Source organism: Lithobates pipiens, unplaced genomic scaffold, assembly GCF_037356315.1.
Source record: "Lithobates pipiens isolate NorthernLeopardFrog02 unplaced genomic scaffold, aLitPip1_a1.2 Scaffold_3, whole genome shotgun sequence".
NCBI classification, from domain to species: Eukaryota; Metazoa; Chordata; class Amphibia; order Anura; family Ranidae; genus Lithobates; species Lithobates pipiens.
Window position 1 is genome coordinate 49,775,487 of NW_027507790.1, and position 22,054 is coordinate 49,797,540.

Consider the following 22,054-nt stretch of genomic DNA (forward strand, 5'->3'; position numbering starts at 1 on the left):
CCTATGTAGAAAATAAAAAAATTACCTTTACAACCCCTTTAATTTTTGTGAGTACCCATTCCCTTGTGCAATAAAAATCTATTTAATAGCACTTCACTATCAGTTCCATCCTTTATATTTTTGTTGGGTAGTGGTCTGTCCGGCTGAGAACCTTCATAAAAGAATCTTTGAACATCAGATCAATCTATCATCCTTGGACATCTCTGGATATTACTATCAAGCCTTTAGTGTCCCCTAGACTACAAAGCTGGGGGTCATCCTGATCAGGTGAGTGGGGACACGTGAGGGGGTGTTATACACCTGAATGTTTCTGAAGCATTTTTGTACTTCCTTCATCTTGGATTAGAGCACTTTCAGCCACTTTATTTGGACTTTGTCTTGATTATTTATTTGTTTTCTTCACCTATAGTAAGTTTGCAAGCGCTATAATTTTTTAAAAATTTTTCCAAGTGATTAGCACTTTGTGTATGGCAGCTGCTTTTGTTTTAATTTAGTTTTTTTTGCACACCATTAGCTCAAGTATATATTTACCATATATTTTCACCTGTTTAGCACTGCCTTGATGTGCAACAAAATTGATAAATGTTCCCCAAGGGATTAACAGCACTTGTAGTGGTAAAATATCACCATTTACAGAACAGGCTTAATAAAGTGTAAGGCATCCTTGTGAATTGGATTTAAACAATTCATATAGAAATACATAGAACATATATAGATAAGGTATGGCATCAAGGAAAAAGGGTTCTTTTAACATATATGTTTACATTAGGATCATTCATTACCTGATAAAATGGTCTGTAAAGACTCATCCTTTACAACAACTACCTGGTTCTGGACATCCCTGGAAAAAAAAAAAAAAAAAAAAAAAAAAAAGAGATCTATTCAGAATTGGCATTTAAATTATATAAAAAGGTAACGTCACTTTTTTGGGGAAAAAGAAATAGCAAATAAAAAAATAAGAATATGGCGTATACAATTGCGACACAAGTCATATTTTAACTGAGCGTTATTAAAAAAATCACCTTTCCTTTTCAATCTGTAGCCCTTTAACCACTTACGGACCGCCCCCTGCAGTTTTATAGCGGATGCGCTTGTAAGACCGCTGCGCAAATACATTGTGAGAAAAAGTATTGCAACAACCGCCATTTTATTCTCTAGGGTGTTAGAACCCCCAAACATAATATATATATTTTTTTCTAGCAAAAAAAAAAACAAAAACACAGTTTTAAGCATGGAAACACCAAAATCTCAAAACAAGGCTGGTCTTTAAATGGTTAAAGTGGATGGCACAGTATTAATGTATATATACACAGTATCTCAAAAAAGTGAGCACATCCATCACATTTGCTGTAAAAATTTAATTCTATTTTTCATGTGACAACACTGAAGAAATTACACTTTGCTACAATATAAAGTAGTGAGTGTACAGTTTGTATAACAGTGCAAATGTGCTGTCCCCTCAAAACAACAACACACAGCCATTAATGTCTAAACTGCTGGCAATAAAAGTGAGAACACCAAGTGAAAATGTACAAATTGGGCCCAATTAGCCATTTTCCCTTCCCGGTGTCATGTGACTCATTAGTGTTACAAGGTCTCAGGTGTGAATGGGGAGCAGGTGTGTTAAAGTTGGTGTTATCGCTCTCACTCTCTCATACTGGTCACTGGAAGTTCAACATGGCACCTCATGGCAAAGAACTCTGAGGATCTGAAAAAAAGAATTGTTGCTCTACATAAAGATAGCCTAGGCTATAAAAAGATTGCCAAAACCCTGAAAAGGAGCTGCAGCACAGTGGCCCAGACCATACAGTGGCTTACCAGGACAGGTTCCACTCAGAACAGCCCTCACCATGGTCGACCAAAGAAGTTCAGTGCATGTTCTCAGCGTCATACCCAGAAGTTGTCTTTGGGAAATAGATGTATGAGTGCTGCCATCACTGCTGCGAAGGTTGAAGGGGTTGGGGTCAGCCTGTCAGTGCTCAGACCATATGCTGTACACTGCATCAAATTGGTTTGCATGGTTGTCGTCCCAGAAGGAAGCCTCTTCTAAAAATGATGCACAAGAAAGCCTGCAAACAGTTTGCTGAAGACAAGCAGACTAAAAACATGGATTACTGGAACCATGTCCTGGTTATTTGGTTCAGATGGTGTCAAGCGTGTGTGGTGGCAACCAGGTGAGGAGTACAAAAGACAAGTGCTTCTTGCCTAAAGTCCATCATGGTGGTGGGAGGGTCATGGTCTGGGGATACATGAGTGCTGCTGACACTGGGGAGCTACAGTTCATTGAGGGAACCATGAATGCCAACATGTACTGTGACATAATGAGGCAGAGCATGATCCCCCTTCCCTTCAGAGACTGGGCTGCAGGGCAGGATTCCAACATGATAACGACCCCAAACACAACTCCAAGACAACCACTGCCTTGCTAAAGAAGCTGAGGGTAAAGGCAATGGACTGGCCAAGCATGTCTCCAGACCTAAACCCTATTGAGCATCTGTGGGGCATCCTGAAAACGGAAGTTGGAGAGCAAGGTCTCTAACATCCACCAGCTCCGCGATGTCATCATGGAGGACTGGAAGAGGACTCCAGTGTGTGAAGTGCTGGTAAACTCCATGCCCAAAAGGGTTAAAGCAGTGCTGGAAAAAGGTGGCCACACAAAATATTTACACTTTGGGCCCAATTTGGACATTTTCACTTAGGGGTGCTGTTGTAATTATGATAAAGAAATAATACATTTTATAATCTACTGGCAGAGATGTTAAAATTCAAGTAGGCCTCAAGACAGGACAGATGAACTAAAAGTCTTTGCGAGTTCATATGTTTTCCAAGTTTTCAATAGATTAACCATTTGTAGATTCTACAGTGTGTTTAAACAGACTTGCGGGAACAATAAGGTCCCATTTCACAAAACAAAGATGATGTGTACCTATCCATCTGCTGTGGTTTGTAAATAAAAGCGACAAACACAGCCATAGGGAGAAAAAAAAAAAAAAAGTTACACAAATACGTGACTAGACTTATCACATAGAAATCATTGGTGTCCAACAAAACCTATTGTGTGAGCTTTTAGGAGTTGTGTAGATAGCTAATCCATCTATAAATAGCCATTGAGTCTGTCAAAAGTTGCGCACTCCAAATGTGCAGTCAGTATTAGGTTTTAAGATACATCTGTTATAAAAGGTAAAAATATAAGGTTGTGATTTAGGACAAATTATAAGTAGAACTGTTTAAGATGCCAATCAGTATTATGAAAGACATATTAATCGTAATTATAACAGTTTAAAAATGTACACATAGCATGTGTCTTTAGATAAACAAATATTCATTAGATATACCAGAATTATACATTTATCCATATAGATAATCATTTTATGTGATATTGATTATATATAAATAAATACACGTGTCTTTCATAGCCAAGTCTTTTTAAGAAATATATATATTTATAAAATGATACTGAGAGTATTTTATATTAGACCGGTTACCAGAATACTTAACTTCCATACTGGGCCTATTCTGGCAATCGTCTCCTACATGTAAAAATCATAATTTTTTTTTGCTAGGAAATTACTCAGCAGAACCCTCAAACTATATATATATATATATATATATATATATATATATATATATATATATATATATATATATATATATATATATATATATAAAAAACATTTTTTTCTTTCTTTAGCAGACATCCTAGGGAATAAAACAGTCATTGCAACGTGTTTTTGGGGGAACAAAAACGGTTTCATGATTAAAAAAAAAAAAAGAGTAAGATTAGCCCAATTTTTTTTTTTTATATAATGTGGATGATGATGTTATGCCAAGTAAATAGATACCCAACATATCACGCTTTAAAATTGCGCACACTCATGGAATGACACCAAACTTTAGTACTTAAAAATCTTCATAGGCGACGCTTTCAAATTTTTTACAGGTTACATGTTTAGAGTTACAGAGGAGGTCTAGTGCTATAATTGTTGCTCACGCCTCAACACACACATTGATACCTCACATGTGTGGTTTGAACGGCGTTTACATATGTGGGCGGGACTAACGTGTGCCTTCGCTTCTGATCGTGAGCTATCGGGGACCAGTGCATTTGTAAAAGAGTAAAAATAAAGTAAAATAACATTTATTTTATTTTTTTATTTTTTTATGATCACTTTTATTTCTATTACAAAGGAATGTAAACATCTCTTGTAATAGGAATCAGGAGAGATGCTGGCTCAGAATGTCCCCTACCGTTGCCTGTAAGAACGATCAAGCGGCGGAAGTGCCGCTATGACAATTCTTATGGAGCAGAGAATTGCCGGTTTCAAACAAAGATATCTGAATGATGCCTATAGCTGAAGGCCTCATTCAGATATTCCCACTGAAAGTCCAGGATGTCATATGACATCCTTGGGCTGGAAGTGGTTAAAGATATATATTCATCTCACAAAGATACAAATACACATTGTGAAAATGTAACATTTTATTTAAAAGATAGTTCAGAACACATTTTTCTGCTTTCAGACATGCCTAGTGGTTGAAGGTGATATTACCCGAAACTCACTAAAAAGTAAAATTATTAAAATTTCTTTAACCAAAAGGCAAGAAGCCATACCTTTTGGGCTGAGGCTGTTATAATTTTATGAACTTAAAGGTCTGAGATGGTATTTAGAAGCAAGAAACATGCCATGAAAGGGACTCAAAAATATTCAGAAACACCCGATTGCCATCCATCATACACACAGACACATACACCATTCATCTACTCACATTTGTACATTCATGAAGATTCCTGAACACATTATGCTTTGGAACTTGGAGGCCGCAAGTAGTAATACCTCTTTAAGAGTATCCATCTTGAAAGCCACGGCAGCCATTCTAAAAACTCTGTTAACCAGCAATTCAGACCAGTAGCCATTTTGGAACGGGTAATTATGTCGTGTTGATTTTATCTTATATTCATTGGCGTTCTCTTAAAAATTGATTTGTTCAATATTTTACTATTGAAAAATTCTCCCAAATCAATAACTGCCTTAAAAATGCAATTTTCAATATATATTTTTCATTTTGAATAGTTTCCATTTTATGACATAACAACGTGAAATTAAAATTGGACGTTTTTTTTTTTAAAGCGGGAGTCCTCCGCGTTTTTTTTTTTTAAAGCCAGCAGCTACAAATACTGCAGCTGCTGACTTTTAAAATAGTGACACTTACCTGTCCAGCGCGCCCGCGATGTCGGCACCCGAAGCCGATCTCTAGATCGTCTGTCGGGTGCTGCCGCCGCCATCTTGGGTATGGGAATCAGGAAATGGAGCTTTTCGGCTTCATTTCCCGGTTCCCTACTGCGCATGCGCGAATCGCGCTGCGCAATAAGGATGGTCCCCGCTGCCTCTGGGATCTCTGTGTTTCCCAGCAGGCAGCGGGGCACTTGCGGAAAGGGGCGGGCACTTGCGGAAAGGGCGTAATCTACGCCCCTTTCCGCAGAGAGCTATCCCGGAAGTGGGTGCAGAATACCTGTACTGTACAGGTATCTGCACCCCCCTCCCCCCTGAAAGGTGCCAATTGTGGCGCCGGAGGGGGGGGGAGGGTTCCGATGAGCGGAGGTCCACTTTAGGGTGGACCTCCGCTTTAACCACTTACTTACCTGCAGTATAGTAACGGTTGAATTTGTGAAAAATAGACGTTCTGTCCAATTGTAATTTTACAAGGTTATTGATTCTACAGGAAAGGTTATCACTGTTATATCACATCAAAAGGTACTACACACTCCAATTTAGCGGGTGTTTCAATTGGCATTCAAGATTTTATGTACATGCAATCGGTGTTTAAAATTTCAAATTCACCGAATTTCAGCCACCGAAACATATCGCCCGAAAATGCCCTTTTCGGCAATTTGGCAAAAGAGAAAAACGGCCGATAATGGAGCTGGAAATGGGGCGGGGCTCCGCTCCCTGCCCCTGGTGCCGCCCATCATGGGGGTGTCCTATAGCACAGGAGAGCCGCCTCCACCGCCTGTTTGATCACAGCGCCGGGAACATCACAGCTTTCATTTCAATGGCTGTGTGTTGCCTGCCGCACGCCGTCACATACAGCATGTCTGGGGAGCTTTGACAGACAGATCACCTATCCCAGGATTGGACGGGTGATCTGTCCATCAAAGTGCCCAGACAAGGGGGAGGGGCTGTATGTGACGGAGCACGGCCAGAAACACACAGCTATTGAAATGAAAGCTGTGATGTTCCCGGCGCTGTGATAAAAGACGCGGCGGAGGCGGCTCTCCTCTCTTCCTCTACCATCTCTCATTGCCAGCTCTCCCTCCTCACACGCCGTCTCTGAGTGAATGGCTGCAGCTTGTGAGTGTCTCCAGTGCCATCTGTCATCAGTTCCACATATTAGTGCCATCTGTCATCGGTGCCACATATTAGTGCCATCTGTCATCAGTGCCACCTGTCATCAGTGCCACATGTCAGTGTCATGTGCCATCTGTTATCAGTGTCACGTGTCATTAACGCCATGTGTCATCAGTGCCACGTCAGTGTCGGGTCTCATTGTCCTGGTGCTCCAGGGCCTTCAAAAGTGTAATAGGTAGTCAACAAGTTAGATGTGTAAATTATGCTCCTAGAATGCGTGATGGTGCTCCCTGCATGTTGGGCCTCTCTGAGTGGCAAGGCTGTGAAAAAGTCCCACACATGTCATATTGTAATACTCACATGCCATGTGAGAAATTACCTATTACAATGACAATTTTCTGGAAAAAATAAAAAATCTTCATTTTGCAAAGAATTGTGGGAAAAAAAATGACATCAAAAACCTCACTATGCCTCTTACTAAATACCGTGGAATGTCTACTTTCAAAAAAGGGGTCATTTGGGGGGAATTTGTACTTTCTTGGCTTGTTAGGGTCGCAAGCAATGAGATAGACCACCAGTACATCAGATGTGATCAATTTTGTATGATTCGCACCACAGCTTGTAGACTCTCTAACTTTCAAAGAACAAATAATAACCACTAATTTGGGTTATTTTTACTAAAGATATGTCGCAGTATAAATTGTGGCCAAAATTTATGAAGAAAAATAATGTGCTAAATTTTATCACAGAAACAAAAGAAAAATTTGTTTTTTTTCCCCCAAAATTTCCGGTCTTTTTTTATTCATAGCGCAAAAAATAAAAAACCCAGAGGTGATCAAATACCACCAAAAGAAAGCTCTATTTGTATGAAAAAAAATAAATAATAAAAAAAAAAGGACAAAAAAAATTCATTTGGGTACAGTATTACATGACTGAATAACTGCCATTCAAAATGTGACAGCATCGAAAGCTTTAAATTGGTCTGGTCAGGAGGGGGGTTTAAGTGCCCATTTGTCAAGTGGTTAATCTAGACATTTGCACACTGAAATATTTCATTTCGGAATTTCGTTTTCGTCCGAAAAATACATTTAGTTACTCCCGAAATTCGTTTTTATTTGTTTCATTTAAAAATGCATTCATCCAAAAATCTGAAATAATTAAGGTTGAATAGGTCATTGAAGGCTTATGATGTCTGTCGAAAATTCTAAGAAGATTCAACGGAGCAGCTAAACTGTACGATGCCGCATTCTTACATTTCCAGTCGAATGTTCGCCTACAAGCTATAGTAGAATTCTAATGTTGTAGGACACTAGTTATTATATTATTATTACTAGTCAACCAACATTAGAATTCTTCTATAGCCTATGGGCGGAGCATTTGACCATAAATGTCCGCTCGTGGCGACTGCTTCGTCAAATCTTCATGTTGGATCTTTTCTCTCTATGTGGCATAATCTTGGACCAATATAGCCAAGGTTAAACACATTCGACCTTTTTTGCTATTGTCTCTATAATGCCGAATATTTTTGGACTAATAGAGCTAAGGTTAGGCACATTCGACCACAGGTCCGATAGACACAGATCGCTATTGTCAGCATCATGTTGAATCTCCTATCTATATCGAACTGTTGTCGCAACGAAAACGAAAATAAATTTGTTTATGTTGGATCTTTCAGTTTTTGGATTCTGCACGGTCGTTATCGTTTGTTAAAACAATAACAAAAATACTCGAAATTCGGACGAAAATGCATTTGGACGAAAACAAATGCACACGTCTAATAAGCACAACAGTGTACTCACTTTCGTTGCCAGCTGCTTAGACATTAAGGAGGAAGTAAACCCTGATGGGTTTTACTTCCTCTTTGTTTCCCTGCAAAGGGAAAGCATAATGGGCTACTATGCATCACATAGTAGCCCATTATGTGTCACTTACCTGACACAGGAGCCAGCAATGTCACTGCTGTCCCCTCTTCCACAGAGTGTCCATCTTCCTTCCGGGTATACGACATCGCTCATGCACATGCGCGTGGGAGCCGCTGCTAGCAGCATGATCGCCGTTAGCAACAGCATGCTCAGTGCGCCTGCGCCCCGCTGTCTACGGCGCATGCGCCATACACAGTGGTGCCTGTCTTTTGCAAATATATCCTAAACCGTGTAGGTTTAGGAGATATTTCTTGCACCTACAGGTAAGCCTTAATCTAGGCTTACATGTAGGTCAAAGTGGTCTGTAAGGGTTTACAACCACTTTAATGGCTGTTTGTCGAGTTACTTCCAAGAGACAGCACATTTACACTGTTATTCAAGCTGTACACTCACTACATTACATCGTAGCAATGGGTCATTTCATCAGTGTTGTCACATGAAAATATATAATAAAATATTTACAAAAATGTGAGGGTGTACTCACTTTTGTGAGATACTGCACATGCAAGCCTCCTGCATGTATCCCTAACTTGCAAATTTCACCCCCTTCAGCAGTAGGAGCCCCACAAAACTCTGGTGGGTCTCTTTGCCAGAGCTTGAGATGTCACAAAACTCCCTGCCCACCTTCACACTCTCCTACTCTTTCTGCTGGCTCTGGGGAGCTGACTGCACCATGAATATCCTCCTCAGTCACACTAATCATGCCCCATGATGAGCAACATCCAGTCAAAACTCAGAAAGGAGGAGGGATATGAAGCTGTACACAGAATGCCCCCCAGAAATGTCCTGCTTCTATGATTCACTTACAGATATTCCCCGAAGTCTGCACTAAGCTACAAGTCAGATTTTGGGCATCCCCCGCAACAAAAAATGTAATTTTTGGTGAGATACTCCCAAAGAGAAATTGCATCTAAAAAGATGCAACCCTGCCACTTCACTCACTTCATGCACATGGACACAAACAGCCATTTTTTCAGAATAACACAAGGTAGGACTATGCAAAAAAGTTTGTGCAATGCACATTGATCATCCACAGGGGAATATTTTTTCTCAACAAAACTGGAGTTACTCTTTAACAAATTCCCCCATTTCTATTTCACGATGAATTAAAATTGAATCAGTTTTTAGAAATACCATTTATGTAGTGACTAACGTAGCATTTTGCTACACAAACTGCTGAAACCAGTATACATTTTTGTACCTACCAGACAGACAAAGCAGCAGCAGCTGTAAGTGCCATGACATAATAACCTGTACATTGCAATGTGGAAATAGGGGAGGACATGATGATAGGTGGGAACACTCTTCTTCCACTACTAGAAAACATGGACAACATTCGCTTTTCACAGGCCACACAGACTAACTCGCTGCAGAATGAGAGAAAAATTTTGAAGAGGTTATTCGCACACACGCATGTACACACACACACACAAATATTAAGAAGTGTCACAAGACATACTTGCTGCCAGCTGCTGCAAGGATTCGATTAGCCATTACAGTCTCCCACTCCTTTCCTTCCCGATTACATTTGAGCCGGCTAATCTTTGATCCAGCAACTACCCGGACTTCATTTTCTACTTCGATGTACATTGGGGGTTCTGAGCTTATCTGGAAAGTGAGAGGATGGATGACCCTGGAGTTAGACTTTCAACAACAAAATGATCAAACCCAAGCAAGATTAAAATAGTACTGGGCAGGTTGACAAATGAGTAATCATAACTTGTTTAAACAATTGGTTAAAGCTGTACTCGCTAAATGTGTTTTTATATAGAACCAGCATGAGCACCTACTCTGACTTGAGATTGGTTGCCTGTAATTCTATGCATAGTGGAACACAGAAGAGGAGAGGGCTCTCAGTGAAGGCCCTAATGACAGGCAAAATGCTTAGAGGAGGGTTGAGCACAGGCATGATCTCAGAATGTCACTGCTACCTAACTGTTCAGTGTCTGGCTGAGGTAGGTCCTGGACTGAGCTGCATTACTTGACTGCAGTATACTCAGCAGTGAGTTCCAGGACTGTGCTATATTGTTTAGCAGGGTTTTCTGGATCAGAACACTGGCTAAACAGAATGACAAATTCTGTGGTGTTAAAACAGTCCCCAAATATGCACTTCAACTGTTCAATAATTTGACAGCAGTTTAGTCTTAAGATAACCGTAGGTGATGGCTGTAAGCAATACTTCTTTACATAAACATATAGGCCATGATCAACTACAATAGAAACATCCCTGAAACAGGTCTCATTTCATAATAAAATCGGCAATTGATATAAAACATGGCCAGCTGACTAACCCCCTTTGCCAACAAATTCATAAACCAGATTGGTCATCCAGGGAGATTGTTGCAGTCAATAAAGTTTAAAGAGGAACTTAAGTGCATTGTCCAGGAAATACTGACAGTCTCTGCAAGTCTCTTCTGCCATAATTACTTCTCCCTGACAGCTTTTTTTTTTTTCTAAGTGTATACTGAACTGTGCATGCATAATTCCATGCATGGATTTTGTACCAGGACAAAGTAACTCCTATGCTCAGGAGTTGCGACATCTGAGTTCAGTCAATCACAATGGAGGAACTCTAAAAACGAGAACAAGATAAAATGGAAATGCCATTGATAAAAGGACATCTCAGGGAGGAGGGTGCTTTGCAAGTTAAGGGTTCCATAATTTGCTGAGCATACGTGCACAGTATGGCAAGAGCTCCAGGGGGCCAACATTTTTATCCAATTTAGTTTCCTATTGAGAGGGTTACATAAACCTATGTATAAAGTAAAATATCCCTGTAATTAACAGTAACAGCACTCCGGATTAGGACCTTGTGAACTCTGCCAAAAGTCAGTGCTTTATTTTATTTTATTGTTCAAAAGGAGTTATACATAGTGACCCACCTGTACAGTAAAGGATTTCAGGGAGGCTGGAGTAGGCAGCCTGAGTGTTAATGCTGGCGTAGTTACACATGTTAATTCTTTCTCCGAAGTCGTTGCCACTTGAGACTAGATAAGCAAAATACAAAACATAACTAAATAATTCCAATTACTCAAAATGTTGCAGAATCTAAAAATTAGATACAAAAAAAATAATAATAATGTCTGAGAAATTATATTGATTTAAAAAAGAAAATGCATTAGCCCTGACAGAATTGCTATATTAGGATGTTCAGCAAAGGAGGGGGTGGTGCTAGGTGGAAAAATGCATGCATACAAACCTATGTGAAAACTTAACAGGAAAGCTAAAAATGGCATATAAATTTTATGGATGCAAGAGGAAAACTGTATCCAATCAAGTTAGTTTACGAAAATGTACCCTACACCCACCCCCTAACCACAAGACTATTATTGTACAGTGTTCTTATTAATTCCAACCCAAACAGCACCAGCTTTAGCAAGCATTTGTCAAGATCTGAGCAACTTTATTGAAAGCCAGTCAAGCGTGTTTAATCCTTTAGCTGCTAGACTCATTTATCTGAAAGAAATCTGCACAGAACTTAAAAAGAATAAAATAAATAAAAATAACGGGAGTCTTCAAAATGTTAATTTAGATTTGCACCAAAAGATATATTAAAATTCATTTTCGTGCACACAAAAACTCAATATAGTCTCAACTTTTCTTTGTAAAACCGAGACTGTCAAGGGAAAACCAAAAAAACACAAAATAGAAGAATTGCACACCGACCATCAGTTGAGGGTTAAGCATAGAGGATGGCGCTAGTTATTTCTTTCTGTGGCATGCCTGGAAATACCTTCTGTGATGTTCATGTTAACATACAGTGCCTTGAAAAAGTATTCATGCTCCTTGAAATTTTCCACATTTTGTCATGTTACAACCAAAAATATAAATATATTTTATTGGGATTTTGTGTGATAGACCAACACAAAGTGTTGTGAAGTGGAAGGAAAATTATAAATGTTTTTCAACATTTTTTACAAATAAAATATCTAAAAAAGTATGGTGCATTTGTATTCAGCCCCCTTTACTCTACCATTAACTAAAATATAGTGGAACCAATTGCCTTCAAAAGTCACCTAATTAGTAAATAGAGTCCACCTGTGTGTAATTTAATCTCAGTAGACACTGTTCTGTGAAGACCTCAGTTTGTTAGAGAACCTTCGTGAACAAAAAGCATCATGAAGGCCAAGGAACACACCAGACAGGTCAGGGATAAAGTTAGGGAGTAGTTTAAATCAGGGTTGGGTTATAAAAAAAAATCCCAAGCTTTGAACATCTCACAGACTGTTCAATTTATCATCCAAAAATGGAAAGAGTATGGCACAACTGGAGACCTACACCAAGACATGGCCATCCACCTAAACTGACAGTCTGGGCAAGGAGAGCATTATTCAGATTATCAGACAAGAGGCCCATGGTAACTCTGGAGGAGCTGCAGAGATACACAGCTCAGGTGAGAGAATCCATCCACAGGATAACTATTAGTTGTGCACTCCACAAAGCTTGCCTTTATGGAAGAATGGCAAGAAGAAAGCCATCGTTGAAAGAAAGTCCCATTTGCAGCTGGCAAGAAGCCATGTGGGAGACACAGCAAACATGTGGAAGAAGGTGGTCTGGTCAGATGAGAGTAAAATTAAAATTTTTGGGCCTAAAATCAAAACACTATGTGCGGCGGAAAACTAACACTGCACATCATCACCCTGAACAGATCATCCCCACCGTGAAACATGGTGGTGACAACAGCATGTTGTGGGATCCTTTTCTTCAGCAGGAACAGGGAAGGTGGTCAGAGTTGACTTGAAAATGTATGGAGCCAAATACAGGGCAATCTTAAAAGAAAACCATTTAAAGTCTGCAAAAGAGGACCCTAAACATACAGCCAGAGCTACAATGGAATGGTTTAACTCAAAGCAAGTTCATGTGTTAGAGTTTGCCCAGTCAAAGTCCAGACCCAAATCCAATTGAGAATCTGTGGCAAGACTTAAAAATTGCTGTTAACAGACACTCTCCATCCAATCTGACAGAGCTTGAGCTACTTTGCAAAGAAGAATGGTCAAAAATGTCACTCTAGATGAGTAAAGCTGGTAGAGACATACCCAAAAAAACTTGCAGCTGTAATTGCAGCAAAAGGTGGATCTACAAAGTATTGACTAAGGGAGCTAAATAAAATGCACGCACGCCACACTTTTCACATATTTAAAAAAAAAAAAAAAAAAAAAAAACACACACACAAAGAAAAAAGTTATTTATAATTTTCCTTCAACTTCACAATTATGTGCCACTTTGAGTTATTCTAGCACATAAAATCCCAATAAAATACATGTTTTTGGTTGTAAAATGACAAAATGTGGAAAATGTCAATGGATATTTATATTTTTCAAGGCACTGTACGCATTTGTGCCCAAGTGCACATAATTTGCATATGTTCTTTTATTTGAGCTATTTTTTTTCTTTATTGATGAGCCCTCTATGTTACAGGATTGTGCAGGTGACAAATACTCTTTTTGGAAGATATCAGACCATCAGAGGAGTGAATGAATGTTCCCAACTTTCCTCCCGCTTACCTGATGATATTTGTAATGCCAAGGAGAAACTGTTAAGCCTGGGAACTATGCACCGTCTAGAAGTGAATGGGCAGCATGGATCACTTCTACATAAAATAAAGAGCTAGCAGATACATTTTTTTAAAACAGATTGCAGTTGCAAGCATGAGCTTGTTTTAACCCTTCGAATTGCCGTGATGTGTAAAACACACTCTTCAGTAAAACTACAGCCAGCGCTCTCATTAACATCTAGATTTAAAACTCTTGAGGCTTAATAAAGCTGCTGGGTGCTTTAAGGCAGCCTTTTCCAGGTGGATGAAGCCTGCCTTTTAGTTACACAAAGCCACAGGTTCTCATTGTGCACCATTGCAACCTTCCAGCCAACGACATCCTATTAACCTCCCTGGCGGTATGATTAGTTCTGGTTTTAGGTGCTGAAAGCGGTACAATTATTTTGTATGGAAATTTGGCGTTTTATATTGTAGTCCTGTAATTCTTAGCAAGAACTCTCTTAAATCTGTTCAAACCAGAGTCTAGCAGACATCCCGGGTATGATGAAGTTTACATTATTGAATAATTTTTATTATTATAATCAAATCCAAAAACACTGAAATTTGCTAATTTGCAGAATTGTCGCTGTCATTAGATTTAGTGTTCGATGACGAATTTCCCCACAAATCGCTATCGCTCAATTCTGCAAGTGATTATAATTTATTATCGCCGTTTTCTAGCTGGCCTAAAATCACTTTTGACATAAAAAGGGACACTTTTTGGCTGCTATGGACAATCTCCAAATTCCAGGCAGAAAAAAACAGTATTTATAATATAAAAGTGCATGCAGGGCACTGCACAGACCACTGGGGACAAAGGGGGTGTGTCATGTTTTATACAGTAATCTGTAAGATTACAGTAGTGTGTGTTTTGAGCGTTTTTACTTTTTTGAATTTGGCGCCGATCTCCACTCCCGTGCGCCATAACGTCGCTGGGAACGGAGCTCGGCGGCACTCGGGCACTGTGTGAATCGAGCGAAGGACAGCTCGCACACACAGCGGAGGACATCGCTGGATCCAGGGGACAAGGTAAGTAACCTCTCCCTGTATCCAGCGATGCGATCCCGAGTCTGGCTCGGGGTTACCGCTTATGATGCTAAAATCCCAACCCGAGCCAGACTCGGGATTACCGCTAAGGAGGTTAACTGATGACGTCGGACGTGTGCACAGTATATTTGTTTGCCCCTCCCCTGTCCCTCTCTTTCAATACTTGGCACACAATGAGTGAGAAGAGAAACAATGGAATAAAAAAGTCAGTACTAGTATGCTTTGCAAGAAAAAATTAAAATAAAATCACCTCTATAGAGATATAAAAAAAAAAAAAAAAAAAAAACACCCATAGGGGAAAAAGGGAGAGAAGTGAAAAATTAAAAAAGCTCACTGTCTCACCAAAGTTATAGTGGGAGTGTAGCTACCTAAACAGTTAATCTAAAAAAAAAAAAGAAGATAAAATCAGCTGTGAGAGCCCATTCACACAGGGGCAACTTTAGATCAGACTTGAAGTCATCTCAACTTGCCTCAAGTCGTGCAACATGATAAAATCAATGGAAGTGAATGGAGCCATCTTAATGTACACTATTGAAGTCGCTACGACTTCAGAAAATGTTCCTGTACTACTTCAATCCAACTTCTTGGCAACTTGTACCCATTGATTTCAATGGAAGTTGCCTCCAAGTCTGATCCCCTGTCTTAACTGAAGCAACTTTCCAGGAAGTAAAAATAGTTTTAGGCAAACCCCTCCCTCCCACAGAGGTGATTATTATGCGATTAGCCACTGGCAAAGTCCCCTGTACTGGAGGCAACTTCAAGTTGCCTTAAGTCGTGCTGTGATTCATACTCAAGTCGTGTCCAAGTTGCCTCCCAAAGTCTCGCTCGAAGTCGTGTTGCCCCTGTGTGAATGGACTCTTAAGGACAGACTGGGAAAATAGGTAAAACACCTGAGCAGTTTAGCCAATATAAAAAAGGTAAAACAAACTTTATTACAGCAATAGTAAAAATAAAAAAAAAATAAAAAATAAAAAGTTTTCAGCCCGTTTACCCAATCCGGATATCAGAACCCTATTGGTAAATGACTCATGCCATTTAAAGCTCTAGGAGCCAGGAGCGAAACACAGAAGACAAACGTCACAGTATTAGGACATCCACTCTCAAGGTGATTAAATATTTAAATAGTTAACTGTGATAAAGAGACCAATAAATGAATTCACAGTAAGCATCCAATAGGATGCGGATATCTGGATTGGGTGAAATGGGCTGATAACATTGTCATCCCACATGTATTTACTTGAATTTAGTTTTTTGGACTATTGTGATCAGTGACCCCCCCCCCCCCCCCCCCCCGTGTGCGAGACTGACAGCGGCGATCAGTGGCCTTACCTTAGGAGACTGATGCTGCTCCTCACTCCAGCTTAGGGAGTCCTAAGACTCCCTGGCCAATCGGGTTTCAGAACCTGCTTCCTGATTGGCCAGGAGAAGCAGGAAGACATTAGCGAATATTAATTCGCTAATGTCACACAACTGGGTGCGCCCCGAGCCCACTGTTTTTTTAAGCCAATTAGAGCCTTGGGATTTAATCACGTGCTTCAAAAAACAAAAAAAACCATTGAAATCGATGCTTTTGGTGCCCTGCATGTAGATTAAGGTCAGGGTGCATGGATTGGGGGGTGGCCTCCACAATGAACAAGCTGCCACTAAGTGTGTACTGATGTCGGTCTCCCTTCATCAACATCAAGTATGTCTTTTTATTTTATTTTTTTAATTTAACCACGATTGAATGAAAAAAACAAATAAAAACTCCATGTGTATATTCAGCCTTAATTTGAGAGTGCTACGTGTGTGGCTGTTGCCGCGTTAAGTAAAACTCTTAGTTTGTTACATTTTAGAAAGGGGTGCCTCAAGATTATGCATAATTTTAAAGGGTGCCATGAGCGGAAAAAAAAAGGTTATGAAACACTTCTTTAAAAATTTGAAAAGGTTGTGTAAAGCTTGTTTATGGCTTGCAGAAACTCACTCTATTCATAACATTTACAAAGCCTAAAAATGCTTATATGATCCAGTCAATTTTTTTCTGAGTAACAAAGGAAATGGTTTTGTTCATTTTCTTAGTCCCTGTTGAGATTTCTTTATTATGAGACTCCTGACTTGGAAAGTAAACGAGTAAGAGAAATATTTCCAACGTAGTCACAAATCACAAAAACTCAGTAGAGCTGTACCCTAGCCAAGTTGTTTTAATGCTATGTGTACTCATTGGGGAGATTTCCTTTCACTTTCCATTGTCTGGCACTCAAATAGACGAGAATATTCTCCCAAATAAAGATAGCAATAAGCCCCATACACACCAGCAGACCGATCGGACCACCCATTATCCTCTATGGGGCGGCAGATGTGTCCACTGGCACCCAATCCCATAAAATGCGATGAAAACAGACCTATGGAAATACGTGTCATTCGATCCGCTTGATGGATGGCAAAATCAAATGGAAACGGACATGCAGTCCATTTCCATCAGACCACCCCATAGAGGAGAGCGGGCTGTCCTTTGAGCAGGCGAATTCCACTTGGACGGATCCACTCCATTTGAAAGGGATCATAAAGTTAACAAAGGTCCGTCCAAAACAAAAGAAAAAGAAGAGCTGGAATTGGGCATTGCTGCATCACAGGGGTAACATGGCCACTAAACTATGCAAAAATTGTAAAATACAGTACAGTTTTTGGGTTGTAAATTTTGTTGAACTTGCAAAAAAATAAAAAAATAAAATAAAAAAATAAAACAACATCAGTAACCTGCACAGCAAGAGAGACGGACATAAGCCGAGAGTCTTTCCGAGGTCGTCCTTTCTTTCTCTTTTCACCAAGATCGGCATCCGTTTCAACCTTTCGCTTGGAAAGAGATTTGGTTACAATCTTTTCTTCACTGTCGCTGCTGCTGTCCAAGAGCTCGCGCTGTTTTGCTTCTTTAGTAGCATTCTGATCTTTCAGTCTGTGTAGATAAGAATATAGAAAGTGTCTTGGGAACTGATAGATGTCATTTAAAAAAAAAAGCTGTCCAAAAATATTGGATCCAGTTGTATAAACCAATACTCCTACGAGTAGGATATGCATATAGGAAAATGTATTGGGTAAGCTCACGTTAATCTGTAGCTTTGCCTGCCATTACACAAATACACAATCTCTCCCCCCACCCCGGTCTCCATACCAGGAAGTGCCAGCCTTTGCCCAGTCTAGAACCAGGTTTTTAAACGCGTTTTTCAGTCTGAAATGTTTTAGTGTGAAAATGATCATCTATTTAGTAAAAGGAGAAGCTGCTACATTTCTGCATTACTCTGCATGTACCCAGAGTTCAGCTTCCAGGCAGAAGCTTGGCTTGGATTGAGCAGGTCCGGGCATCCATTCCCTGATGTCTATGCCCACCTTTGGAGAGTAATAGTCAATTACAAAGTTGCTGTACATACTTGTCTGCAGCAGCCTGGTTCGTGTGAGAAACCCCTGTTGTGCCGGACGTGGCTTTCGATCGCTCTGTAAATCGTGAATCTAGTGCTTTCATAGGTTCAATCTTAGGCTGAGTTGAGACACCCGAGAGGCCTGTAGGAGTAGCAGAGGGAGCATTTCCACTACAAAAAAAGGTAAAATGGAATTACTAACACTCTTTAACAACACAACACAGAAGGAGACATGTTATGCTTTGCATCAATTAAGGTTAATTAACCAGTTCCCACCTGGCTATTTGTCACATGACGTCCTCCCAGAACGGGCCTCGTTGCGGATAACCAATCAGTGTACTGGCTGCTGCTGGTACCATGTGATCGATGTGACCAATCACAGCAGATCACATGACAATTGTGCACAATGGATGGCTTCAATTTATGCCATCCATTTTGTACTAATACTATGATCTCTGTGATTGGCCCTGTCTGTACCATGTGATCACAATCACAGAGATCATTGTATTAGTACAAAATGGATGGCATAAATTGAAGCCATCCATTGTGCACAATTGTCATGTGATCTGCTGTTATTGGCCCTGTCTGTACTATGTGATCACAATCACAGCCCATCTATATCATGTGATTAGCTGTGGGCCATCACAGCTAACCACAATAGTAAAACACTGAATGAATTGGATTTACTTCAATAAAAATGGTTGTTTAAACATAAAAAATGATCACTGCCACACCAGTTGTATGAAGGATGCTGTACTGCGCTGGTGACAGCGTGTGTAAAAAAAAAAAAAAAAAAAAAAAATTGTGAAATTTAGAGGTTTTAAATTAATTTTACAAACAAAAAATTGTGACAAAGCATTACAACTTCAAAAAGCTTGCCATGCCTCTTATTAAATAGCTTAGACTGTCTACTTTTCAAAAGGGGTAATTTGGGGATATTTGCACTTCCCTGGCATTTTAAGACCTCAAGAAATGAGTCAGTACATCGGGATGGATCAATCTTCAGAGGTAGAGAATATATATATATATATATACATACATACATACAAAGTTTATGGACTCTATACCTTTCCTAAAGGCTAAATAAACACTGGGTGGGTTATTTTCCCCAAGGAAAATTAGCAGAATACGGTTTGGCCTAAAATTTATGAAGAAAGGGGATTTGCAACTTTTAGAAACAGAAATTAAGAAATTTGTTTTTCCAAATATTGTTTTTTTTTTTATTTAGCAAAAAAAATAAAAAATAAAATAAAAAATAAAAAAAACACAACAAAACAAACACAGTGGTGATTAAATACCACCAAAATAAAGCTCCATTTGTGTGGAAAAAAAAAAATTTCATATGGGTACAGTGCTTCATGACCGTGCAATAGTCAAAGTGCAACAGTGCTAAAGCTGAAAAATAGCCTGGGCAGGGAGGGGAAAGTGTCTGATATTAAAGTGGTTAAAGGCAATAATGAATTTTATAGTGGATGGATCATGTATTACAAACAAACCCTATAAAAAAACAGAAATTTTTACACTTGTAAAATCATGTTCGTATAGGTTATCAAGGGACAAAGATTCAGTAGCATTCAAGAACATTGGGTTATACTGCTGCCTTTAGGAGAAATTGAACAATGGCAAAAAAAAGAAAAAAAAGAAGCTTTTTGACAACCATGTATAACCCTTCCCACTCACGCGATGCTTCAGTTTTGTTGGTAAAGCAGTATTAACAGTAGATCATAAATTCAGAGGGCTGGGACCTTCGTCTCTCAATGAGCTCAAAAGGAAAGTATTTTATGGTGAGTAAAAAGAAAAAAAAATCCTGTTAGTTTTCCTAATCGCTCATCAATGGAAAGAGGATCTGCAGAATTCAGGAACGTCCCGAAGCAATCTGATTAAGAGGAGGGTAAAAGCAATACAAAACCAAAAAATCCAAAAAAAAAAAAAATAAAAAAAAAAAATAAAAAGGAAATGAAAAACACTGGCGATGTCCGCACAGAGATCGACACAATGCTAGAGATTTAGAGTCACTTAACCACTTCCCGCCTGGCATATAGCAGAATGACGGCCGTAAAGTCTCACGTTATCCTGCCTAGACATCATGTGACATTAAGCAGAATAAGCCGCGTGGGGCACGCAGCATGGCGATCATTGTGCCGTTTCATTCTGACACACCGCATCACTGATCTTGGTAAAGAGCCTTTGACGTAGGCTCTTTACCATGTGATCTGCTGTGTCTAATCACAGCAGATGACAGTGTACACAGCAAGAGCTGTTTACCGGCTTTCCCTTCAATCACACTGACAGACGCAAGTAGTGGAAAGCCGATCGGCTGCTCTGATTTTCAGAGCAGCCCACCCATTCCCACCAGTAATGCCTGTCAGTGCCTCATCAGTGCAGAAAAAAGAAAAAAAAAAAAAAATGTAAAACATCTTATAACAGAAAAAAAATGTTTGATCTTTTTTTTAATTGTTTAGCAAAAAATAAAAACCCCAGCGGTGATCAAATACAACTAAAAGAAAGCTCTATTTGTGGGAACAAAATTATAATCTGTGAGTCCCATGGTGGGAAGTGAAGGGCGGGCCCGGCTCGCGGGAACCACTGGAGTCTCCCCCTCTATTTCACCCCACTTGGATCGCGCTGGTCCACATTACCCCCCCCTTCCCTCCCCCACTGTATTTCCTCCTCATGCCCTGCTCTTGCCCGCTCCGACCCCTCCCCCCCACTCTTCCCCTTCCCCTCCCCCCTCCCCCACTCACCCCCCTCCCCTATCCTTAGCAAAAATCTAGTGATTGTCAGGGCTTTGTCTCAATATTTCCTCATCTTCCTTACTGAGGAATGGCGACTCTTAGGATGGTATGGCCCAGGATTCTCCCCACTGGCGGCAAGGTGCAGCGCCGTAGGGGATCTCTCCGGGACGGACTGAAAGGGGCCTGTCTCGGAGAGAGGTCCAGGTGCCTGTATGCCGCTAGGCAGCCAGCTGGGTGGGAAAGCCAGAGTCGTGGCTGTAAGGTACTCACAGTAGATAGGACTATTACATAATATTTTACTACTTGACCTGTTTATTGTAATATGTGTCTTAATCGGTATCAGGGAAAGAAGAGTAACATGTTTTGCTCAGTATGTTTCTGTATTACCTGCAATCCATAAATAAAGAATATAAAAAATAAAAAAATTATAAAAATTTTGTTTGGGTACAGTGTTGCATGACCGCTCAATTGTCATTTAAAATGCAACAGTGCTGAAAACTGAAAATTACCATGGGTATGCCAGGACTACTGGCATTAAAAAAAAAAAATCCTAAGGCCTCTGCATCATATATTTTTCATATATATTTTTGTACAACTCAGAAGCCATTTTGTTAATTTATTTTTCTCTCTCTAAAGTTGAAACTAAGTTCACTGTTTTTAGAGAAGAGATTTTCATAGGAAGGTTTTCAGGCCTCAACATATTTTACAAAGTTGTAACTTATGAATCCTTGTCAGGTAATCAGTTAAGGCATTAGCCAAGAAGGCCCAATGTTATGTTAAGATAAGGGACTGCTAAGTTTAAAATAACAGTGAACAGACATTATCTCTTTGACTAAAGGAATGAAAGAAGAAGAACAACAATGTTAACCAATTATGTTTTTGAAATACTATATATTAATTTCTGCAAATATACTAATTAGCAATAATTCTCATCATTATTATATGCATAATTAATTGAACAATGTCATATTTTGGTTTGTGCATTTATATATATGTATTCACTGATTAGTCTTCATATTATTCATATGAGGGAAATACTGTATATGAATGTGATGTCTAGAAGTTCTATTAATGGGGA

At 39.5% G+C, this 22,054-nt stretch overlaps 1 protein-coding gene across 2 annotated transcripts in view; it reads right to left on the reverse strand.

Moving 5' to 3' along the window:
- Positions 1 to 22,054, reverse strand: part of HIRA (histone cell cycle regulator) — a 65,098-nt gene that overhangs the window by 15,323 nt on the left and 27,721 nt on the right. For both annotated transcript variants that reach the window (XM_077461647.1, XM_077461646.1), the window contains 6 exons: positions 18,254 to 18,412; positions 17,586 to 17,781; positions 11,152 to 11,256; positions 9,729 to 9,877; positions 9,475 to 9,636; positions 783 to 841 (listed from right to left, as the gene is read on the reverse strand). In XM_077461647.1, the coding sequence (XP_077317773.1) occupies positions 783 to 841; positions 9,475 to 9,636; positions 9,729 to 9,877; positions 11,152 to 11,256; positions 17,586 to 17,781; positions 18,254 to 18,412 (830 nt within the window). The remainder of the gene's footprint in view (positions 1 to 782; positions 842 to 9,474; positions 9,637 to 9,728; positions 9,878 to 11,151; positions 11,257 to 17,585; positions 17,782 to 18,253; positions 18,413 to 22,054) is intronic.